At 35.5% G+C, this 21,449-nt stretch overlaps 1 protein-coding gene and 1 pseudogene across 1 annotated transcript in view; both read left to right on the forward strand.

Moving 5' to 3' along the window:
* The window catches only part of BRD10 (bromodomain containing 10), a 107,702-nt gene that overhangs the window by 29,278 nt on the left and 56,975 nt on the right, over window positions 1–21,449 (forward strand). Inside the window, exon 2 of the mRNA XM_068974240.1 lies at window positions 5,685–5,885. Coding sequence (XP_068830341.1) covers window positions 5,685–5,885 — 201 coding nt within the window. The remainder of the gene's footprint in view (window positions 1–5,684; window positions 5,886–21,449) is intronic.
* On the forward strand, window positions 11,775–12,721 carry LOC138081419 (heterogeneous nuclear ribonucleoprotein A1-like; annotated as a pseudogene).

The following is a 21,449-nucleotide window of genomic DNA, read 5'->3' on the forward strand; positions in this document are numbered from 1 at the left end:
GGTGTCACTTTTACATTGTTTTAGTAACATAAAGTCATGTAATAGTGGAAACCTTTCCAAATATCTGTATTTAGTAGAGGGTCAGTGTTAGTCCATATGTTAACATTAAATAAAACTTAATGTCAGCTCATTTCCATCTTAATATATATTTTAGTCATTTTAAACAAAATTGAACCTCTGAATTCTGAAATTTGGACTGTATCAACACCACAGAAAAGACCTTTCACACTTTGTGAGTGGCTGGTGCACGGGGATGACTCAGAGAGATGTTATGGTGAGGGAGGTGGGAGGGGGGTTCATATTTGGGAACGCATGTGCACCCGTGGTGGATTCATGTCAATGTATGGCAAAACCAATACAGTATTATAAAGTAAAATAAAGTAAAAATAAAAATTTAATTAAAAAAAAGTCAATGAATCAACTATAATTGTTGCTTAGCTTTTACTTACAGTTAGCAATCTGTTATTTTCAAACTACTACCAGACTGATTTCATAGAATAATTTTCCTAGTAGGAAGGAAAAAGCTTCAGTTTTAGAAAAGGGGAGTTATTTTTTGTATAACGTGAAGGTTGATTAATTATCTAACAGTTCTTATTTGGAAGTGAGACTTATTTTCATCTTATAATATTGCCTTTTATTCTCTGATGAATGAAAATGAAAACTACTAGTTAGTAAGAGATGTTTGATAAAGATTCTTTTACTGTGAACAACAGAATAAATGACTGGAATTTTTCAACTTTATGTGTGTAAATTTAAAATAATATATAGTTTGGCTTGTATCCTTTCAAATGCCATGTACATATAGTATTTGAGGCTCTGAAGGTAATGGCCATTAACAAAACAAAGTCCTTATCCTTCTGGAGCTTTCATTCTGGTAAGGAGATGAATAATTACCAAGTAAATAGATAATTATATCATGTAGTATATGATGAGTAGCATGAAGAAAAAGAAAGTGGAGTAAGGGAATAGAGAATGACAGGGAATCTGTTGCTGGTTGTGGTGGTCAAGAAAGCACTCTCATATATGGTGACATTTTAATAGAGATTTGAATGAAGTGATAATGCCTAGCCCTACAAATATCTAGGGGAAAAGTGCCTTACAGGAGAGAGATCCAGTGCAAAGCGAATGTTGCTGTGACTGAGAATCATAAGGAGACATTCGTGACCAGAACACAAAAAGCTAAAGGCAGAGTCATAGAAGATAGGGTCTGCAGAGGTAAATGAGAACCATATCATACTAGCTCTTGTAGGTCATCGAAACTTAGTGTTGTATTTTAAGTATAACTGGAAGGCTTTAGAGGAGACAGCAGGGCATTGACTTACTCTAATTACCTTTTTAAAAGGATTACTTGGTTTGTTGCCTAAAGGATAGACTGTAGAGAAGTCTGAGTAGAAGCCAGGGGACTGTCACAAAGAGACTGCAGTAATCTAGGTAAGAGTTTGAACATGTACACAAACACACACTACAAACTACTGGATGCCATATGTATGTTTACATATGCATATCTACCATAGAAGGCTCAGTTGTGTCCGACTCTTTGCGACCCCAGGAATCGCAGCACGCCAGGCCTCCCTGTCCATCACCAATTCCTGGAGTTCATTCAGACTCCTGTCCATCGAGTCAGTGATGTCATCCAGCCATCTCATCCTGGGTCGTCCCCTTCTCCTCCTGCCCCCAATCCCTCCCAGCATCAGAGTCTTTTCCAATGAGTCAACTCTTCGCATGAGGTGGCCAAAGTACTGGAGCTTCAGCTTTAACATCATTCCTTCCAAAGAAATCCCAGGGCTGATCTCCTTCAGAATGGACTGGTTGTATCTCCTTGCAGTCCAAGGGACTCTCAAGAGTCTTCTCCAACACCACAGTTCAAAAGCATCAATTCTTCAGCGCTCAGCCTTCTTCACAGTCCAACTCTCACATCCATACATGACCACTGGAAAAACCATAGCCTTGACTAGACAGACCTTAGTCGGCAAAGTAATGTCTCTGCTTTTGAATATACTATCTAGGTTGGTCATAACTTTTCTTCCAAGGAGTAAGCGTCTTTTAATTTCATGGCTGCAGTCACCATCTGCAGTGATTTTGGAGCCCCCCAAAATAAAGTCTGACACTGTTTCTACTGTTTCCCCATCTATTTCCCATGAAGTGATGGGATCAGATGCCATGATCTTCGTTTTCTGAATGTTGAGCTTTAAGCCAACTTTTTCACTCTCCTCTTTCACTTTCATCAAGAAAAGGTCAGTTTTATCTGGCTTTTTAGCTCCTCTTCACTTTCTGCCGTAAGGGTGGTGTCATCTGCATATCTGAGGTTATTGATATTTCTCCTGGCAATCTTGATTCCAGCTTGTGTTTCTTCCAGTCCAATGTTTCTCTTGATGAACTCTGCATATAAGTGTACCCTGCAATAAGCAGGGTGACAATATACAGCCTTGATGTACTCCTTTTCCTATTTGGAACCAGTCTGTTGTTCCATGTCCAGTTCTAACTGTTGCTTCCTGACCTGCATATAGGTTTCTCAAGAGGCAGGTTAGGTGGTCTGGTATTCCCATCTCTTTCAGAATTTTCCACAGTTTGTTGTGATCCACACAGTCAAAGGCTTTGGCATAGTCAATAAAGCAGAAATAGATGTTTTTCTGGAACTCTCTTGCTTTTTCGATGATCCAGCGGATGTTGGCAATTTGATCTCTGGTTCCTCTGCCTTTTCTAAAACCAGCATGAACGTCAGGGAGTTCACGGTTCACGTATTGCTGAAGTCTGGCTTGGAGAATTTTGAGCATTACTTTACTAGCATATAAGATGAGTGCAATTGTGCGGCAGTTTGAGCATTCTTTGGCATTGCCTTTCTTTGGGATTGGAATGAAAACTGACCGTTTCCAGTCCTGTGGCCACTGCTGAGTTTTCCAAATTTGCTGGCATATTGAGTGCAGCACTTTCACAGCGTCCTCTTTCAGGATTTGAAACAGCTCAACTGGAATTCCATCACCTCCACTAGCTTTGTTCGTAGTGAAGCTTTCTAAGGCCCACTTGACTTCACATTCCAAGATGTCTGTCTCTAGATGAGTGATCACATCATCATGATTATCTGGGTCGTGAAGATCTTTTTTGTACGGTTCTTCCGTGTATTCTTGCCACCTCTTGTTAATATCTTCTGCTTCTATTAGGTCCCTACCATTTCTGTCCTTTATCGAGCCCATCTTTGCATGAAATGTTCCCTTGGTATCTCTAATTACTGGAGTGGATTGCCATTTCCTTCTCCAGGGGATCTTCCTGACCTAGGGATCGAACCCAGGTCTCCCACATTGTAGACAGACGCTTAACCGCCTGAGCCACTAGGGAAGTCCTGGTGTACATATGCATATACTTGTATATAATTCCTTTGGGTTAAAAAAATATGTTTTGTCCAGAAATTTCTTTTTTACATTCAGCAATGTAATAAGGACATCTTTTATAGTGAGTACATACAAATTTACCTATTGCTTTTAATAAATGATATTCTGTGGTGTGATGTGCATGCTCACTCATGTCCAACTTTTTGTGACCCCATGGACTATAGTCTACCAGGCTTCTCTCTCCATGAAATTTTCCAGGCAAGAATACTGGAGTGGGTTGCCATTTCCTTCTCCAGTGTGATGTATGTAACTTTATTTGATCTCATACTGAAAGAAGTTTGTTTCCATGTTGTTCTTTTGAATAAAAGACAATATTGTGTGTGTGTATTATTGCTCACAGTCATGGATATATGTCTGTAGGCTAAATTACTAGAAGCATGATTGGTCAAAAGATATGTGCACATTAAATCTTAATGATTATTACCAAAGTGACTTCCGAGAAGGTTGTGACAGTTTTACATACCCACTCACGTTGGATAAGAATTTTTTCCTTAGACCCTTTTATCTTTACGTATTGATACAAGACAAACAGTTTTCTTTGTATTTGAATTATGAACGATAAATATCAAAGCTTATAAATTCTTATTTCTGATGAGTATAAAGGATATTAATTTCTCTTTGAGAAAATAATATTTAAAAAAAGTAGTTTGAAACTTCATCTTCTGTACTTAAATGACTGAAGTTAAAGGGTAAAATTTAGTTTCTGACTTGTTTACATGACAGTTTAAGCATATGACTTAATGTTTCCCTTAACTCTTCTTCTCCCCCGTGCTCCATGCCCTGTGACTTCTGACATGTCTTCATCTTTTAGTGTAATACTGTCCATGAATGTCCTTTTCCATTAGTATTGACAAGGAGATAAATAAAATTATAGAACTAGTCAGTCTGCCAATGTGAACACTCTACTAAAATGAACCCAGATATACCCATTCTGTATCTGTTATTGCCAGTTTATTTTCCTTGGGCCCACATTCCTTACTCCCAGCCCAGTTAACTATTATACAGATGTATGCTGTTGTGATTAAAAGATCACAGCCTGAAATAGTATGGATAGATTAGCTCAAGTTCTTTAGCAACACTGGAAAACCAGTTTAAAAGTTTATGCCCTGCCGAAAGCTGTATTAATTAAAATGTTATCTCCTCATAGTAAACAAAACACGTAACAGTGCCACAGTTCAGTAGACCCTTGCAATCATACTATTCATGGGACCTAGATGGCTTGAGAGTAAGACTGTTATAAAGTTATTCTGACTTAGAGTAATAAACCACTGTCAATATAATCCAAGACATACAGGAGTTTATTTCATGCCATAAAATCTTGTTTTGGTGATCCTTTAGCTTATTTTGTATTAAAGAAAGCTGTGCCTGTAGGACAGTAGGGAAATATAACTACAGGGTCGACTTCTATTCTAATTGATGTACATTCCTTTCCAGCATAATGAATGGTTGCTTTTAAGATTGGTTTGATTTTACCATTGTAGAAACAACCTGTCCAAAGCTTTCAGAGGCTCTGGCATGTTTTGCAAAGATACAACAGCAGTTATTTTCCCTAATGCTTTTCACAATTAATTCATAAATTCAGAAGTCAGTTTTTGGTCTAGGCTTAAAAATTTATAAGATTAATTTAGTGTTTCTTTAGTGTAAATAGTTTTTATTCAATTATGGGTAATTAATCAAACTGCTGAGAAACTTTTTCATCATTATCTTTAAGTGTTAGGTTAATATTGTATTACTAAATATAGGGTAAGGAAGATATTTATGGTGATGTTGAAGAACTCTAGATTAAGTTCTTTATATAGTTTAGTCAGAAAGTTTCTAAATTTACAATTATATATCATAATGCTTACCACTTAATATTTATATATTATAATGCTTCATTTGTTTATAATTACTTCAACATGTTTATGTATCATAAATTTTCTCTCCCAAAATGTTTTATTATTATTATATACGTTCCCATACCAATGATAAGTAGTATGAAATCTATAAAGAGATGTAAAGATGTGCTACATTTAATTTTACAAATTTTTTTCATTAAAGAGATCTTTAATTCTTAATTTAGTGCTTCAGTTTTATATTTTTTAATGTAGGGAAGACACTATCCCTTAGACTGATTTTATGACATGAGTAAGGAAAATTAGAAATTATGTAGCAAGGATAAAAATCTGAAACATAGCTAAGCACGGTTTAACTAAGTTTTATGTAGTTAACAGAAAGGATTCTTCTTAAGATGCTGGTTGAGGGGGTTTATTGCTTACCCAGAAGATTTGACCTGTGAATGACTTATTCTTCTCCAAGGCACTTGAGAGAAAAGACAACGATAGCAGTTACATCTAGAGGCTATTATGGATTGGAGGATGAGAAGGGAACTGCATGTACTTCAACAAGGCGTCGGTCAACACCACGAAGTTTGGCAGGCTTGACAAGTGGAGTTTTTGAATCTGTAATGGTTCAAGTTTTGAGACAGGAAGAACAGCTGAGAGCAAAAGAAGAAAAAAGGTAAATGTTAAAAAAAAACCCACAAAAACAGTTAAGTTTCATGTTGTTTAAATTTTTAAGAACTACATTTCAGAGAGTAGCTGTGTAACTTTTGTGTGCCCATATCAAATTTCTGGGCCCATTTTAGTAGTGTTTCCAAAATGCATTCTCACCTAAATATGAGTTAATACTGAAATAGCAAACTCAAATTTGTTTCAAAGTACAGTTTTAAATGTTAAACCAAATTATTTAAAAACTATACTAAAATAATTTTTATGAAAGATTTCAGGTTGCTTTCTATACTTCTGGAAGTAGTCTCAATTGAATTATAAATTTTAAATGAGAAAAATTTTGAATAGATTTGTAGAACTTTAGAATAGAAGCACAAACCTTTAACATTTAAAATTAGGAGAACCTCTGGAGATAATGTAGTTCAAAATGACATATAAGTTCACTTATGCCAGTTCCTTCACTGGTATTAATTTCCTGAATAATTACGCTTACTCTGGACTCATCAGGAAAGAATGTTGTGCTCAATTAGTATTAACTTTTAGGGTCAGGGAGTACAGAGATTGATGACCTATCTATAAGGTTTTTTTAAATAGCAAGAGTAGGGCCCAGAGAGGTAAGTGATTACTCAGAAAAGACTGATAATTTTTATATTAAATCTTATCCCAAACTATATTAGCAGTTGCTGATGTAATAGAGAACTACTAATGCTAGTCAAAGTCAATTTATAATATATTGTAATAATGAATTTAGCTTGCTTTGTAGGATTAAAATTCACCCTGAGGCTTTCAGTACCACCATACTTTTTAATAATAGTCAGTAGTTGAGAACCCAGAGTGTTCTAAAATAAAAAATAAAAAAAATAAACAAAACCCACTTCTTTTCCTTGTATAGAGCCTCATAAAACTACTCCTGCTATAGAAAAGGGGGTTGTATGGAAGGGGCTAAAGATTAATCTGACAGTAGTATGTAATAGGTTAGTGTAGAGAGAAATTGAAGAAAAGGAAGGCTTATAGGAAGAAGGCTGTAAGGAGTCTAGTGCTCCACTACTGATGACCAGAAATAGAAAGAAGGTCAGATTGTTCTGGAAACAATCAGCAGGACTTAGTACCTTCCTTGATATAGGGGGAACATAGGAAGAGACAGAGAGGAGACTGGAGATAGTTGTAATAGTAGCAATAAGAAGAAAATAAAAAAGAATAGTTAATGTTTACCGTGCAGGGCTATTTGCCAGGTTCAGACTGAAGCAACTTAGCAGCAGCAGCACCTCTAAGTACCTCATATGTATTCAGTATTTGTCCTGAATCAGATAGAGTAACTTTCCCAAAGTCAGGCAGTTTTTGAATGGTAAATTTAAGATTTGAACCAGAGCATTGTGGTTATAGTTTGTACTCCTGAGAAGTATGCTGTCCCTATGACCTAAAAATGACGGAACCATCAAAGACAATAAAAGAACTTGAGTCAGTGGTGTGGAGACAGATCCCGTGAACTGCAGTCTTTAATAAGTTGTTTGAAGTGATGAGGGAAACATTTAAGCAAGTAAGTAGGAATGGCTAGTAAGAATCTGGAAATATGAGAATCCTTTTCTTTTCTCCAGTTTTATATATGTATGTGTGTGTGTCCTGTGCGTAACATCAAATAAACATGGGTGAATTAAGACATGGGGGAAAAACCCTCCTTTAAATGTCTAGTAACTATGATAATTTAATATGAATTAAGCTTGCTCTTTGGGTAAAGCATTAACCTTTTCTTTTTTAACTAGGGATATTTTAAGCATGGAACAAAGAATAAAATCAAAGGCCTTGGTACCCACTACTCAGCAGTTTTTTTTTTTAATAGTTTTAAGTTTTGTTATTTATTATTCTTAAGTTGGAGAAGGCAGTGGCAACCCACTCCAGTTCTCTAGCCTGGAAAATCCCATGGATGGAGGAGCCTGGTAGGCTGCAGTCCATGAGGTCGCTAAGAGTCGGACACAACTAAGCGACTTTGCTTTCACTTTTCATTTCATGATTGGAGAAGGAAATGGCAACCCACTCCAGTGTTCTTGCCTGGAGAATCCCAGGGATGGGGGAGCCTGGTGGGCTGCGGTCTCTGGGGTCGCACAGAGTCGGACACGACTGAAGCGACTTAGAAGCAGCAGCAGCATTCATAAGTTACTTTTGCATCTTTGCTAAAAATCAGTTGAACATATATTTGTGAGTTTTTCTGGACTTTCTGTTCTTACATCTATAGGTCCATCCTTAAGTTATGTTGACTTGATGACTATGGCTTTATAATAAGCTTTGAAATTTGGTAGTGTGAATATTCCAACTTTGTATTTTGTTTCTTTTCCCCCTAAAATTTTTAGGCTACCCTAGGATCTTTGCATATCTGTATAATTTTAGAATCATACTGGAAATCCTTCCAAAAATAAAAACACCTGAGGGAATTTTGATTGAGATTGCATGGAAGTTTTGCTAATCTTTTTTTAATGTAGTGTCTAATCCAGGGAACTTTTTTATTTCAGAGTTTGTATTTTTTCAGTTCCAGAAGTTACATTTGTTTTTTTAATATCTTCATGTCTTATTGTGTTCCTTTTAATGTCCTTTTCTGCTAGCTCCATCATCTTTGTCTTTGCTAAGCCAATTGACCAATTTTTCTCCTTGTTGTAAGTAACATTTTTCTGCTTCTTGACATGTCCAGTAATTTTTTTATTAGAAATTGTATGTTGTGAATGTTACCTTGTTGAGTATTTAGATTTGTATTTACCTTCTTAAAAGAGGACTGAGCTTTGTTCTTCCAGGAAGTTAAGTTCCTTGTGGATCAGTTTGATGATCCTTTCAACTCCAGGCTAAGTTACTTGTGGATCAGTTTGATGATCCTTTCAACTCCAACTTTAAGCTCTTATAGGATGGGTCTAGAATAACCTTCACTCCAGTTCAGCCCTGCTACTAAAGTCTAATGAGCTTTCCTGGTGGCTCAGCAGTAAAGAATCCTCCTTCTATTAAGGAGACACTGGAGACAGAGGTTTGGTTCCTGGTTCTGAAAGATCCCATGGAGAAGGAAATGGCAATCCATTCCAGTATTATTTCTGGAAAAATCCCATGAACAGAGGAGCCTGGCAGGCTACAATCCATAGGGTCGCAAAGAGTTGGACACGACTGAGTGACTAAGCACAGGCTAAGATCTGACCTCTCTGGAGTCTCCACCAAATGCCCCCAAGTGATGACTGAGAACTCCGGACTTCCTCTGGTCTCTCTATTGTGTCTATGGACTCCTTGATCTTACAATTTTCTAGTCATTCTTGTCCTACTTTGTACCCTTGTATAGATTTCTGAAGCTCTTTTCTGCATAGCTTCCTTGTTTTTAGAATTATCTCACAACTTCTAGGTGCCTTACTCCCCTAATGCTGATTTTCATCTCATCTCAACTTAACTCCACTGGACCATTTGGATTTCTGCTGTCTCTGCTCATGGTCTGGAAATTAATTGCTTTTAGTTAGGAGGTCAGTCAATTGTAGGGATCACCTCATTTATTTCACTTCTTGGGGATCACAGTCTTGTACTGTTTGATGTTCAGTGTCTGAAAACATTTGTTTCATGCATCTTATTCAATTTGTAATTGTTTACAGAGTGAGGGTAAGATTGGTTCAGTTACTGCATCATGACCAGGAAAAGGAGGTCATTTCTGGGCATTTTTTATGTATATATTAATAGATAATATATAGCATTGTTTTGTATGTCTTTAACCTTTATATAAATGGCAGTCTTTTGTTTTCAGTCAACATTATGTGTCTTGAGATTTAGCTGTGTTGAATTATTTCATTGTATTTTATTTCCAGTGCTAGTGTATAATATTCCATTATTTGACTGTATTACAGTTTATCTATCTGATAAGATACACATTTTGGATTAGTTCTAGAGTTGCATTATATAGAATGCTACAGTAAACATTCATGTACTTGTCTTATTTAAGGATGGGGATGAGGATATGGATAAATAGATCTGTGGGTGTGTATCCATTCTACTTTGTTTTTAATTTTATTTTTCTTCTTTATGTTTTGACTCACTTAACCTATTTTCCCAACTCTCCCCTTTCTCCTCTGGCAACCACCAATCTGTTCTCTCTCTCTTTTTTTTTTTCAGACTCTACATACAAGAAAGATCATACAGTTTTATCATTCGCTGTCTGACTTTTTTTTTTCACTTAGCGTAATGTCCTCAAAATCCATCCATGCTGTCAGAAGTGGCAATATTTCCTTCTGTTTTGTAGCTATATAGTACTCCATTGTGTGTGAATACCACAATTTCTTTATCCATTCACCCATTGATGGATACTTAGGTTGTTTTTATATCTCGGCTGTTGTGTATAATACTGCAGTAAATATGGGGATACATATTTTCAAGTTAGTGTTTTCATTTTCTTCAGATAAATCCTCAGAGGTGGAATTGCTGGGTTATATTGTAGTTTTATTTTTAATTTTTTGGGGAGCTTCCATACTGTTTTTCATAGTGGTTGCACCAGTTTATATTACCATCAACAGTGCTCAAAGGTTCCCTTGTATCCACATCCTAACCAATGATTTGTTTTTTTGTGTGTGTTTTTGATAGAGGTCATTCTGACAGGTATGAGGTGATATCTCATTGTGGTTTTCATTTGCATTTCCCTCATAATTAGTGATGTTGAGCATTTTCTCATGTACCTGTAGACCCTCTGTGTCTTTGGAAAAATGTACATTCAGATCTGTCCATTTTTTAATCAAATTGTTTTCTACTATTGGATTGTATAAATTTTTAAATATATTTTGGATTTTAGCCTCTTACCAGATACATGATTTGCAGATATTTTCTCCCATTAATAGCTTGCCTTTTCATTTTGTTGATGACTTCCTTTGCTGTAGAGAGCTTTTTACATGTAGCTGTCCAGTTTCCCCAACACCATTTATTGAAGAGATTGCGATTTCCACACTGTATATTCTTGTCTCCTTTGTCATAAAATAGTTGATATATATACATGGGTTTATTTCTGGGCTGTCTGTTCTTTTCCATTGATCTGTGAGTCTGTCTTTATGCCAGTAACCAACTGTCTTGATTACTATAGCTTTGTAATATCACTTGAAGTCAGGGAGCATGATGCATCCAGCTTTGTTTGGTCTTTCACCTTCTAGGTAATTCATTCTTTTCCATTCAATTCTATATTCATTCTGCCTTTAATCTTATGGTCATGGCAAGTTCTTTAGTGCTTTAAAGAGTGTTGCTACACTAATAACTACACTAATATGTTCTTAAAGTTGTTGTAAGGAAGTTATATTGATAAAGTAGTTACCATCATATTAGTTTTGTATAAAGCAGTTAATTAATTATGACAGTAAAGTGTCTTATTATATATATTTAAAGAGTAAATTTAATATACCTATTTTCCTTCCCAAGAACACATGAATATTTAAACTTTTTAACTCTAGATACTCCCCCTCAGTCTTAAGTGCCATCATTGTTCAATATTTTAGTTCTTTCTGGTTCTTAACTGCCCAACTGTTGCCACAGCTCTAGTTTTTAATCTAAGATTCTCTCCTTTCTCATACTTTCTTCATAAGTGATTTCATTCATTCTCATACCACCTATATATAGAAGACTTATAGATAGATATCTCTTGCTCAAACTTCTCTAAATTTGAAGCCTAATTGCATACTTAATATATTCTCTGGATGTAATATCTATCAGTGATGATATCAGTGTATCTCATCTGTCAGGAAATAGGTGGCACATTCAAAATGGGGTAATTCAAAGAGGGTTTATTTCCAAAGAAGTTGGAATATAGCTGAACATTAAGACATGAAGCTGAGATACATTTGTTAGGTTACTCCTTTCTGCCCATGGATACTGTCAGTAAACATCATAGAAGTCTCCCCACTCCACTGCTGTCATGTCTAAGTCAGAGTCTCCCAAAGAGCCCAAACAGCTGTGGCAGCTCTTCATCGGAGGACTGAGCTTTGAAACAACCAGTGAGAGTCTGAGAAGCCATTTTGAGCAATGGAAAGCGCTCACAGATTGTGTGGTAATGAGGGATCCAAACACCAAGCACTGCAGAGGCTTCAGGTTTGTCACATATGCCTATGCAGGAGGTGGATGCAGCCTCACACCTTGTGTGAGGTCACACAAGGCGGTTGGAAGAATTGTGGAAGCAAAGAGGACCGTCTCAAGAGAAGATTCTCAAATACCCGGTGCCCTCTTAACTGTAAAAAAAATTTTTATTGATGACCTTAACGACACTGAAGAACATCACCTGAGAGATTATTTTGAACAGTACGGGAAATTTGAAGTGATTGAAATCATGACTGATTGAGGCAGTGGCAAAAAGAGAGGCTTTGCTTTTGTAACCTTTGATGACCATAACTCCATAGACAAGATTGTCATTCAGAAATACCACACTGTGAATGGCCACAACTGTGAATTAAGAAAAGCTCTAAGTAAGTAAGAGATAGCTAGTGCTTCATCCACCAAAGAGGTCTAAGTGGTTCTGGAAACTTCAGTGGTGGATGTGGAGGTGGTTTTGGTGGGAACGACAACTTTGGTCATGGAGGAAGCTTTAGTGGTTGAGGTGGCTTTGGTGGTGGATATCGTGGCTGTGAGAATGGCTATAACAGATTTGGTAATGATGGAAGCAATTTTGGAGATGATGGAAGCTACAGTGATTTTGGCAATTGCAGCAATCAGTCTTCAAATTTTGGACCTACAAAAGGTGGAAACTTTGGAGGCAGAAGTTCTGTCCCCTATGGCAGTAGAGGCCAGTACTTCACCAAACCATGAAACCAAGGTCACTTTGGTGGTTCCAGTAGTAGCAGTAGCTATGGCAGTGATGGAATGTTTTAATTACTGGAAACAAAACTTAGCAGGAGTGGAGAGCCAGAGAAGTGACAGGGAAACTACAGCTTACAACAGATTTGTGAACTCAGCCTAACAGAGTGGTAGCAGGGCCTATGCTACAAAGAAGACATGTTTTAGACAATGCAAGTTGAGGACTGTACTTGTGATTAATTGTGTAACAGCTAATTTTAATTTCTGTTCTGTGGAAAGTGTAAAGCATTTCAACAAAGTGTTCTAATGTAGTTTGTTGTTGGGTTTTTTTTTTGCACCCATGCTGTTGATTGCTAAATGTAATAGTCTGATCATGACTCTGAATAAATGTGTCTTAAAAAAAAAAAAAGATATAAAGCTGTTAGTAAACAAGGGGAATTAGGTACTGGTACCGTGAAAGTGAAGTCGCTTAGTCGTGTCCAACTGTTTGTGACCCCATGGACTGTAGCCTACCAGGCTCTTCCCTCCGTGGGATTCTCCAGGCAAGAGTACTGGAGTGGGTGCCGTTAGGAGTACAAAGAAGAGACTATTGAGATGATACCTTCTGTTAAAGGACACAACTCCCCCCACAAAACTTTTAAGTCCATTTATAAAAGTTTTATTCCACTTACATGAACTTAATACACACGTTCTTAACAGTTATGCTTATATTGTTCATGAAATTTTAACAGGACATTAAACAGAGCTAGTCATCATCTCAAGTTATTTCCCTGTTATTATTTGTATAGCACATGCGTGTTAGGCAAATACCAAAAACTTCACAAAGAGGAGGCCAAGGGAATACTTTACCCTACTTTCCTATCTTGCCAGGACACTCTTGACTAAACCTAAGGAAAGCTAGCGGATGAGGTTGCCTACTGATACAGATAAAACTATACAGTAGAGAATAGTTCTGGAGGCAAACAAAAGATATATGCCATAGATCTCTTCTTCAAAATGATTACATCAAAAATTAATTATGAAAGCCTAATGCTTACACCTAGATCTTGATCTCACTGTCGTGCTCCCTATCTTTGTGAATGCCACCACCATCTGTTAGATTACTTAAGTTAGAAATCTGAGATTCATACAGGACATCTTCCTTTCCCTTATACACAAATCAAAATTCAGTCCCAAATATTGATGTTTTATTTCCTAAATCTCTCTTTAATCTGCTTCCCTCTGTCTTCTCTGTTTCCATCCAGTTCCTTAATCTCTCACTTAGACAACTGTAATCTTCTCTTAATTAGTGAAACTGTGTTCATGCTTACCCTCATTCTATTCTGTTTTTCACATTAAAGGTAGAATTTTGTTGTTGTTCAGTAGGTAAGTCATATCCAACTCTTTGCGACCCCATAGACTGCAGCATGCCTGGCTTCCCTGTCCTTCACTGTCTCCAGAATTTGCTCAGATTCATGTCTAAAAAGTAGAATGAACTTTTCCCAATGCAGATTTGATCATGCCTCTTCCCTGTTCCCATTACTTTCTACCTCCTCAAAACAAAGCAGGTACACACAAGAACTTTAATGGCTTAATATAGTTTATAAGACCCTGCTTTCAGCTTTTGGCCTCATCCTATCTCTCTAACCCCATTTTACACCCTTTATCCCACATTCTTGCTATCCTTGCCACGCTAGCCTCCCTTTTCTCTCTTCTGTGCCAAGAGATTGTTAACTTTATGTGCATCCAAATTTAGAGTTTACATTAAAAACATATGAAATGTATCAAGAATAGTTAGACCTTTTATCTTAACCTTTGTTTTCTAAATTTTCTAACATAAGCATGATTTTCTTTTATAGTTGAAAATGCAGTAAGTATTAAAATTTATAAAGTGCCACGTAACTAGTGGGATAAGCAGAGTTTTTTGTTTTTGTTATTTTTTTTATGTCTTGGGCCTTTCCCAAGATTTTTTGGTGGGAAAAAAAGGAAGGAAATTATGATATGTCTTCAGAAGGAAAATATGACATTTCATCAGCAACATGTAATGTGATTCATAGGAGTGCTAAACAAAGCCTCCCTCCCTGTGTACAATTATTCTGCCGGCTATCATGATATTATCAATCTGTCAATCTAATTATCCTGTTGAGAGTTAGTCAGAGACTAGCTGAGAATATGGCTACTGAAAAATTCGGTCTGAAAGGGACTTTGAAAACATCATAAAGAAAGGTCAGATTGGAAGACAGGGAAGGTTGCAGAGGTTACTGTAGTTGTACTTAAAAACTTGGGCGTAGCTTTCTCTTTTTCGTTGTTTTTTGATTAAAACTTCTGGTATAAGAAGTGGGAAAATAATGTTCTCCTCCTGTTCATTAGCTTTAAACAACTTTTTATTCAATATATTGGAAATTCAAGTTGCCAGCAAACTGAATAATTCTAGTCCATATTATGGTAATATGGCAATACTTCAGTTAACTGACAGGTATCTAATAATTTTTAGGTGATCATCTGGGCAGACACAGACCTAAAAGTAAACTATTTTTAAAAATCTTTAAGTCCAACGGTTAGGTCTCTGATTTGTGATCTATTTCAGTTAAAGGAAGGGAGTCTTTACTCTGTATTTTATTTTTGTACAGTAGGTAGTTTCCCTTGCTTGTACATTGTAGGCCATAAAAACCATGGTTTTTTAGATCAGATTACAAAAATCCTGACATTCCTATACTATTATCTTTATTTACCTAGATACATTGGAAACCAATACAAAGGAGATGGCAGATGATATGTATTTAAACAGAGAGAAATAAACATTGAGTAAGGGTTGGATATGGACAGGAAAGGCTGGCGTGCTGCAGTCCATGGGGTCGCAAAGTCGGACATGACTGAGCAACTGAACTGAACTGAACTGAGGGGTTGGTAGTCTGGCCTTCTCCAGGTAAATGCTAATAGGGTAGCAGCCAGTCTTGGAGCTGATTAGTGTAAGAGAGGCACTGTTGATTTAGAAGACAGGAGCACTATAAGTCAAAGAGGAAAATGGAACGAAAGGGCTGGTTAATGTGTAGTTGCTGGAATAGTCTTTAAGCTACTCGTGACCACTGCATTTTGTTAATAATGATGACGTTGAATCATTAAGGAAAGATTAAACTATATTTTGTGTTCCTTGTTTATTAAGCCAGGATGTATGTAATACATTTTTGATAACTTTTTTAAAAAATTGTTAAAATTGAAAGCTAGCTTTCCTCAAGCAAATTTCAGTTAATCCAAAATATGATAGTATTAGGTAGCAGTTTTAATCAAATAGCCGTGTTAAAAATATTGTACCACTGCACCATTCTTTTCTTTGCAAAATGATTTGGATTACCAGAAGTAGTGTGCATGTAAGTTGTATAAACTTATTGGTATTTTATTGATGTGGAAATTGCTGAAGTTAAAAGTAAAAATGTTTTCTGCATTTTTGTGATTTAGAAATTATGACTTACATTTGATTTATTTTCAAATTCTTAATAACCTAAAGTAACAATGACTTAATGAAGTAGACATTTGTCATTTGTGACAACCCCACAGTTTTGAACAGTTGCCCTACATTTTGGTAATTTCCCATGTTATAAGCCCTAACTTAACAAAGCAGTTCAGCACAGTTCAGTCGCTTGGTTGTATCCAACTCTGCGTCCCTATGGACTGTAGCACACCAGGCTTCCCTGTCCATCACCAACTCCCAGAGCTTGCTCAAACTCATGTCCATCGAGTTGGTGATGTCATCCAGCCATCTCATCCTCTGTCATCCCCTTCTCCTCCTTCCTTCCTGACTTCGCAAAGCAGTTGCCAGGAAATCTGTATTCTCATACCCACTCACAACTAAGGTAAGAAGGTCCATGACCAGTCATACTCTTCTCACTTGAAATTGCTTGGGACCAACATGAGGTGGCAGTCTTAGGCAAGGAAGTTTATCTTTTGATAGAGGTGGTGGTGGGAGCTTCTAGTTGTTCTAGGTTGCTAGTATCAGAAGTACCAAATAATAGTGGCAGTCTAATTTTTCCTGGAGAAGTTGTCAAAGTGTAGTTGCAGTTCATATCTGTTAAGTTTGGTTTGTAACAACAAACCCTTAACAGAGCTTAATTCCTTTTCTACTTAGCTGGAAGAGATTCTTTTGTTTGTAGCTAAGTAAAAAGCTTGACTAAAATTGCTTTTCCTAAAATATAATATTTTATATTGAAAATGTAAATGAATGTCTTGCTTTCCTTTTTCATTCAACCAGCTTAAACATTATGTTATAATGGTTTTTCAGTTAATGGATTATTTGGCATTACAGCTCCTGTATATGTTTCTTACTAGATTGTAAAGTGTGTGGCCCATACTTTCACCTCTTTGTATTCTTATACATGATAGGCATTAGATAAAATTTATAAAACTACTAAAGTTAGGATACTTTAAAACATATAATAACTTTTTTGTAAAGCTATTTCCTCATGAGTGATGTTCCTGCCAAGTTATATATGATCAAAATAACCTTAGGCACAGCTTCTATTAGTATTTTACGTAGTAACAGATTAATGTTCTCTAAGCCAGTAAGGAACAATCAAGAACTTGTCCAGGAAAAAAAAAATTTGTTCATTTTGTAGTGTTAACCTTTATTTACAGTTTTATTGAGAAATGATTGATATATATCACTGTATAAGTTTAAGATATACAGCATGATGGTTTGATTTACATAAATGATTACCAAAGTAGGTTTAATTATATCGATCATCTCATATGGATGTAATGAAAAGATGAAAATTCTCCTTGTGATGAGAACTATTAGGATCTACTCTGTTTAACTTTCCTTTTTCCATTAGTGAATGTGGTTTTTGTAAGTATCCTCAGGCAGTCTTATAGCATCCCCCAAATACTGAAGGGTTACTTTTTGAGCTAACATTTTAGAAACATGTAGCACTGTATCTGATTTTAGTATAACACCTCAGAACAATTTTTTAAATTGAGGATAACTTTGAAAGCTGTTGTTTTTTTTTTTAATCTGTCCTTGTGAGCACACTGGTTTGCTTCAGCATTTTTTAATATAGTGTTTTTTAAATGTTTTACTTATATTTTAAGTGGGTTTTTTTTTATTGGCATATTATAGATATTGACTCTAGAGGTCTTTGGCAAGCTCCCATTCCATATGTACCACACTGCTGAGGACAGGATGGAGACTCACAGTTCCAATTCTAAAGGATTATTCCACATTATGCTGGCCTGTACCAGACCAGGCTTTCTCTTCCTCCTACCTCTTCAGTACTCATGGTTTGAATTTAGAATCCATCATTGTCTCCTAAAAGGTTTAGTTCGTAGGAAACATAAGCAGGAGTAGCAGCCCTTGAATAACTTCAGGCAATGTCCATATTTGGCTGTATCATAACACTACTATGTCACGGCCTTTCCAGGTACCTGATCCTGCAGAATGCATGAATTATTGCCTAAATTTTCTTCTTCCCAGAGTAAGCCAGTTGGTGCTAACTTCAACCTACCAATGGCAGACTATTTATATTGCTGATCTTACACTAATACACTGTGTAAGCCTAAAGAAATTATCTCATTGTCCTTCTATGTCCTTAATGTCCCCATCTGTAAGTTGAATAGTATCTGAAATTGCCATATCTCTAGCCTTTATTGGCCAAACGTTGCTAACACTGTTTTAGGCAAAAACAAGTCCATAAAAGTGTTTTGTCTGCTCCAACTCCTCGTTTCATTTTCTTCCCTGAGTACTAGTTATTACTCTTTCACCTATACAAAAACAGAGCATAATTGATTGTGACATGGTTGACCAAAATCAGTTTCAGTGCCAAGTATACTAAATGCACTTTTTGATGGTTGATATTCGAACAGATACAATTTCCTATACCAAACCTTTAAATTCTTGAGTTACATTTCATGAGAAATAAATTGAAAACCTTTTCTTTAGTTAACAGAACATTGAATAAATGATTACTCTTCTCAGTATATATTAACTGTAGAGAAACTCAGTTTCATGTTGATACAAAATATACATAAATCTAACATGGTAAGATATACAGTATAAGTCTTTTTCATTTTGACTCTTTTATAGCTCCTGGCTAATATTCTTTAGCTTTTAAAAAGTTGATTTATGAAATTTTTTTAAATTTCATTGGCTGTATAGTTTAAAAGTCACATAGTACTACTGAGGCTTTTAATGAAAGACAGCAACCCTTACTTCAGGTCATCTTCAAATTCATGACTCAGAGACATCTACCTTTAGCTTTTTAGGTAATTTTTCTAGTAATTATTTCCATATTTCTTAATATATGCTTATGTTGCTATTAAGAGTTCTTGAGTTTTTAGCTTGGCATTATCTGTTGACATCCATCTGTGGAAGTGAAGATTTATTTCACTTATAAGTATTTCTGCTTATTTGCAAGTTACGTGCTCTTTTTCTGTTAATATGGATATTTTCTGCCTCATCTTTTTTATGTATTATCGATTAATAATTCAGCTCTATCTCATTTTTTACCCCAAACTAGACATTATTGTTACTGTTTTTTGTAAGAATGTTTATTTACCTACATGGTTCACAGTTGATTTGTTCTTCAATCCTTCTTTCATCTTAGAACTTCTATGATCATCTTTTTCCTGAAGTATATACTATAGAAGTATTTTCTCTGTATCTTTAAATTTAGATAGTTTCTGTTACTGTCCTCAAGTTCACTAATCTTTTCTTCTGCTATGTCTTAATTTGCCATTAGTCCCATTCAGTATATTTTCATCTCAGACATTGTAGTTTTCATCTCTGAAAGTCTGACTTGAATCTGTTTTATATCTTCCATGTCACTACTTAATTTTTCATGTCTCTACTTAACTTTTTGACTATATGGATTACAGTTTCAGTTACTACTTTAATGACCTTATTTGCTAATCCTACCATTTGTTTCATTTATGGGTCTATTTTGATTGATTATTTATCTCATTATGGATCATGTGTTTGTACTTTGTTGTATGCCTAGTACTTTTGGTTTGGATGCCAAACATTGTGAGTTTTATCTTGGAGGGTGCCAGATATGTTTATATTTCTATAGGTCTTCTAGAGCTTTTTTTCTGAAACGCCGGTAATTATTTTGAAACAGTTTGGTCATTTTGGATCTTTTATGATTTGTTAGTTGAGTTCAGAGCAATACTCCGTCTAGGGCTAATTGTTCTCTACTGCCTGTGCAAGACTATGCAAAGGATGCTGTCTTAACATCTTTTGAATTTTTCCAGCGTGGCTTGTGGGAATAAACACTTTATTTTCTAATCTTTGGGGTATTTTTCCCTCACCTAGTTTTGGGTTATTACCTTGCATGCATACACTAGTCATTGCTCTGAAGTTGAGGAGGACTCTGTAAAAATTTGCTGTTCTCATTTTATGTGCAGCTTTTTCTTCTTGAGTTTTATCTCTTGTAGACTCTGCTGCCTTGGTTTGGTATCTCTGGATTCTTGGCTTCTCATCTCGTGGAGTCTGCTAGACTCTTATCTGGGTTTCCCTTCCTGCATCATGGCCTGAAAATTCTTTGAAAGTAACAAATTGCAGTAGTTTTTGGTCTCACCTTCTGTTTCCCATCTCTCTGAGATCACTGTCCTTTGCTTGATACTTAAATTCTTACAAACCATTGTTTTATGTATTTTGTCAGGATTTTTATGATTGGTTCAGGTAGGAAAGTAAATTTGACTCCTTGTTACTTCGTCAGGTGGAAACAGATGTTTTAGAAGTTTTTACTTTAGAATGAGTTGTGATTTTTATCTAAATGAAAATAACTTTAATTTATCCTTATCCATGAATGATAGTTATTGTTTTGCATTTATTTTGTTGCTATTGAGAAATCTCTCAATCTTTTTGTCATTTTTGTATATGGAATCTGTTTTTTCTTCTCTTCTGACTGCTTGCAAGATTTTTTTTTCCTTTGATGTTTTACTGCTTTATTATGATATGCCCAAAGGTGGTTCTCTTAATTTATTTTCGGGCCTTTTAAATTGGGGATTTGTGTCCTTCATTATTTCTAGGAAATTCTTAGCCATTATCTCTTCAAATTTTGCTGTCATCACCACACTCCTACCCCACTTCTGTATTCTTATTTTCTAGCACTCCAGTTGATTGTTAGACTTTTATTTTTTGTGTTTTATTTTTGGTTTGTATTTTCTTATTTTTAGAAGTTCTTTTTTAAAACAAATCTTTCTGAATCATTCTGATAAATTCTTATTACTCATTATTTTTAATTCCCTCTTTTACTTCTTTAAAATGCCCATTTTATATTTTGTTTCATTAACTGAAATTTTTGAGATGAATTCTTGTGAAGGCTTTAGGACCCCAGTTTTTCTATGTAGAGAAGATTTTGAAGTGTGTAGTTTCTTCAGTAAATACAGGTTTATTCAGATTTTCATTCTTGTGTCAGTTTTGTTAATTTGTGTTCTTCAAAAAACTTGTTTATTCATTAAAATTGTCTCGGCATAAAATTTCTTACAGTAAACATTGTAGTAGCTATATCTGTAGAATCTATAGGATTAAATTATAGAATCTATAAATTCATTTTCATTTCTGGTATTGGTTTTTTGTGTGTATGTTTTGTTTTCCTCATCAGTCTTATCATGCGTTTGTTAATTTGAATAACATTTTTGAAGAACAAACATTTGAATTTAATTATTTTTGTTTGTTTTATATCATTAATTTTTGCTATTTCCTTTCAACTTTGGGACTTTTGATTTGCTGTTTTTTTCTAGTTTTTTATTTTCTTTTAATGAATATGAATATTTTATTTTCAACTTTTCCTTCTTTTCTAAATATACATTCTTTTAAATGCCCCTCCAAGTA

The sequence above is a fragment of the Capricornis sumatraensis genome, chromosome 6, assembly GCF_032405125.1.
Source record: "Capricornis sumatraensis isolate serow.1 chromosome 6, serow.2, whole genome shotgun sequence".
Lineage (NCBI taxonomy): Eukaryota > Metazoa > Chordata > Mammalia > Artiodactyla > Bovidae > Capricornis > Capricornis sumatraensis.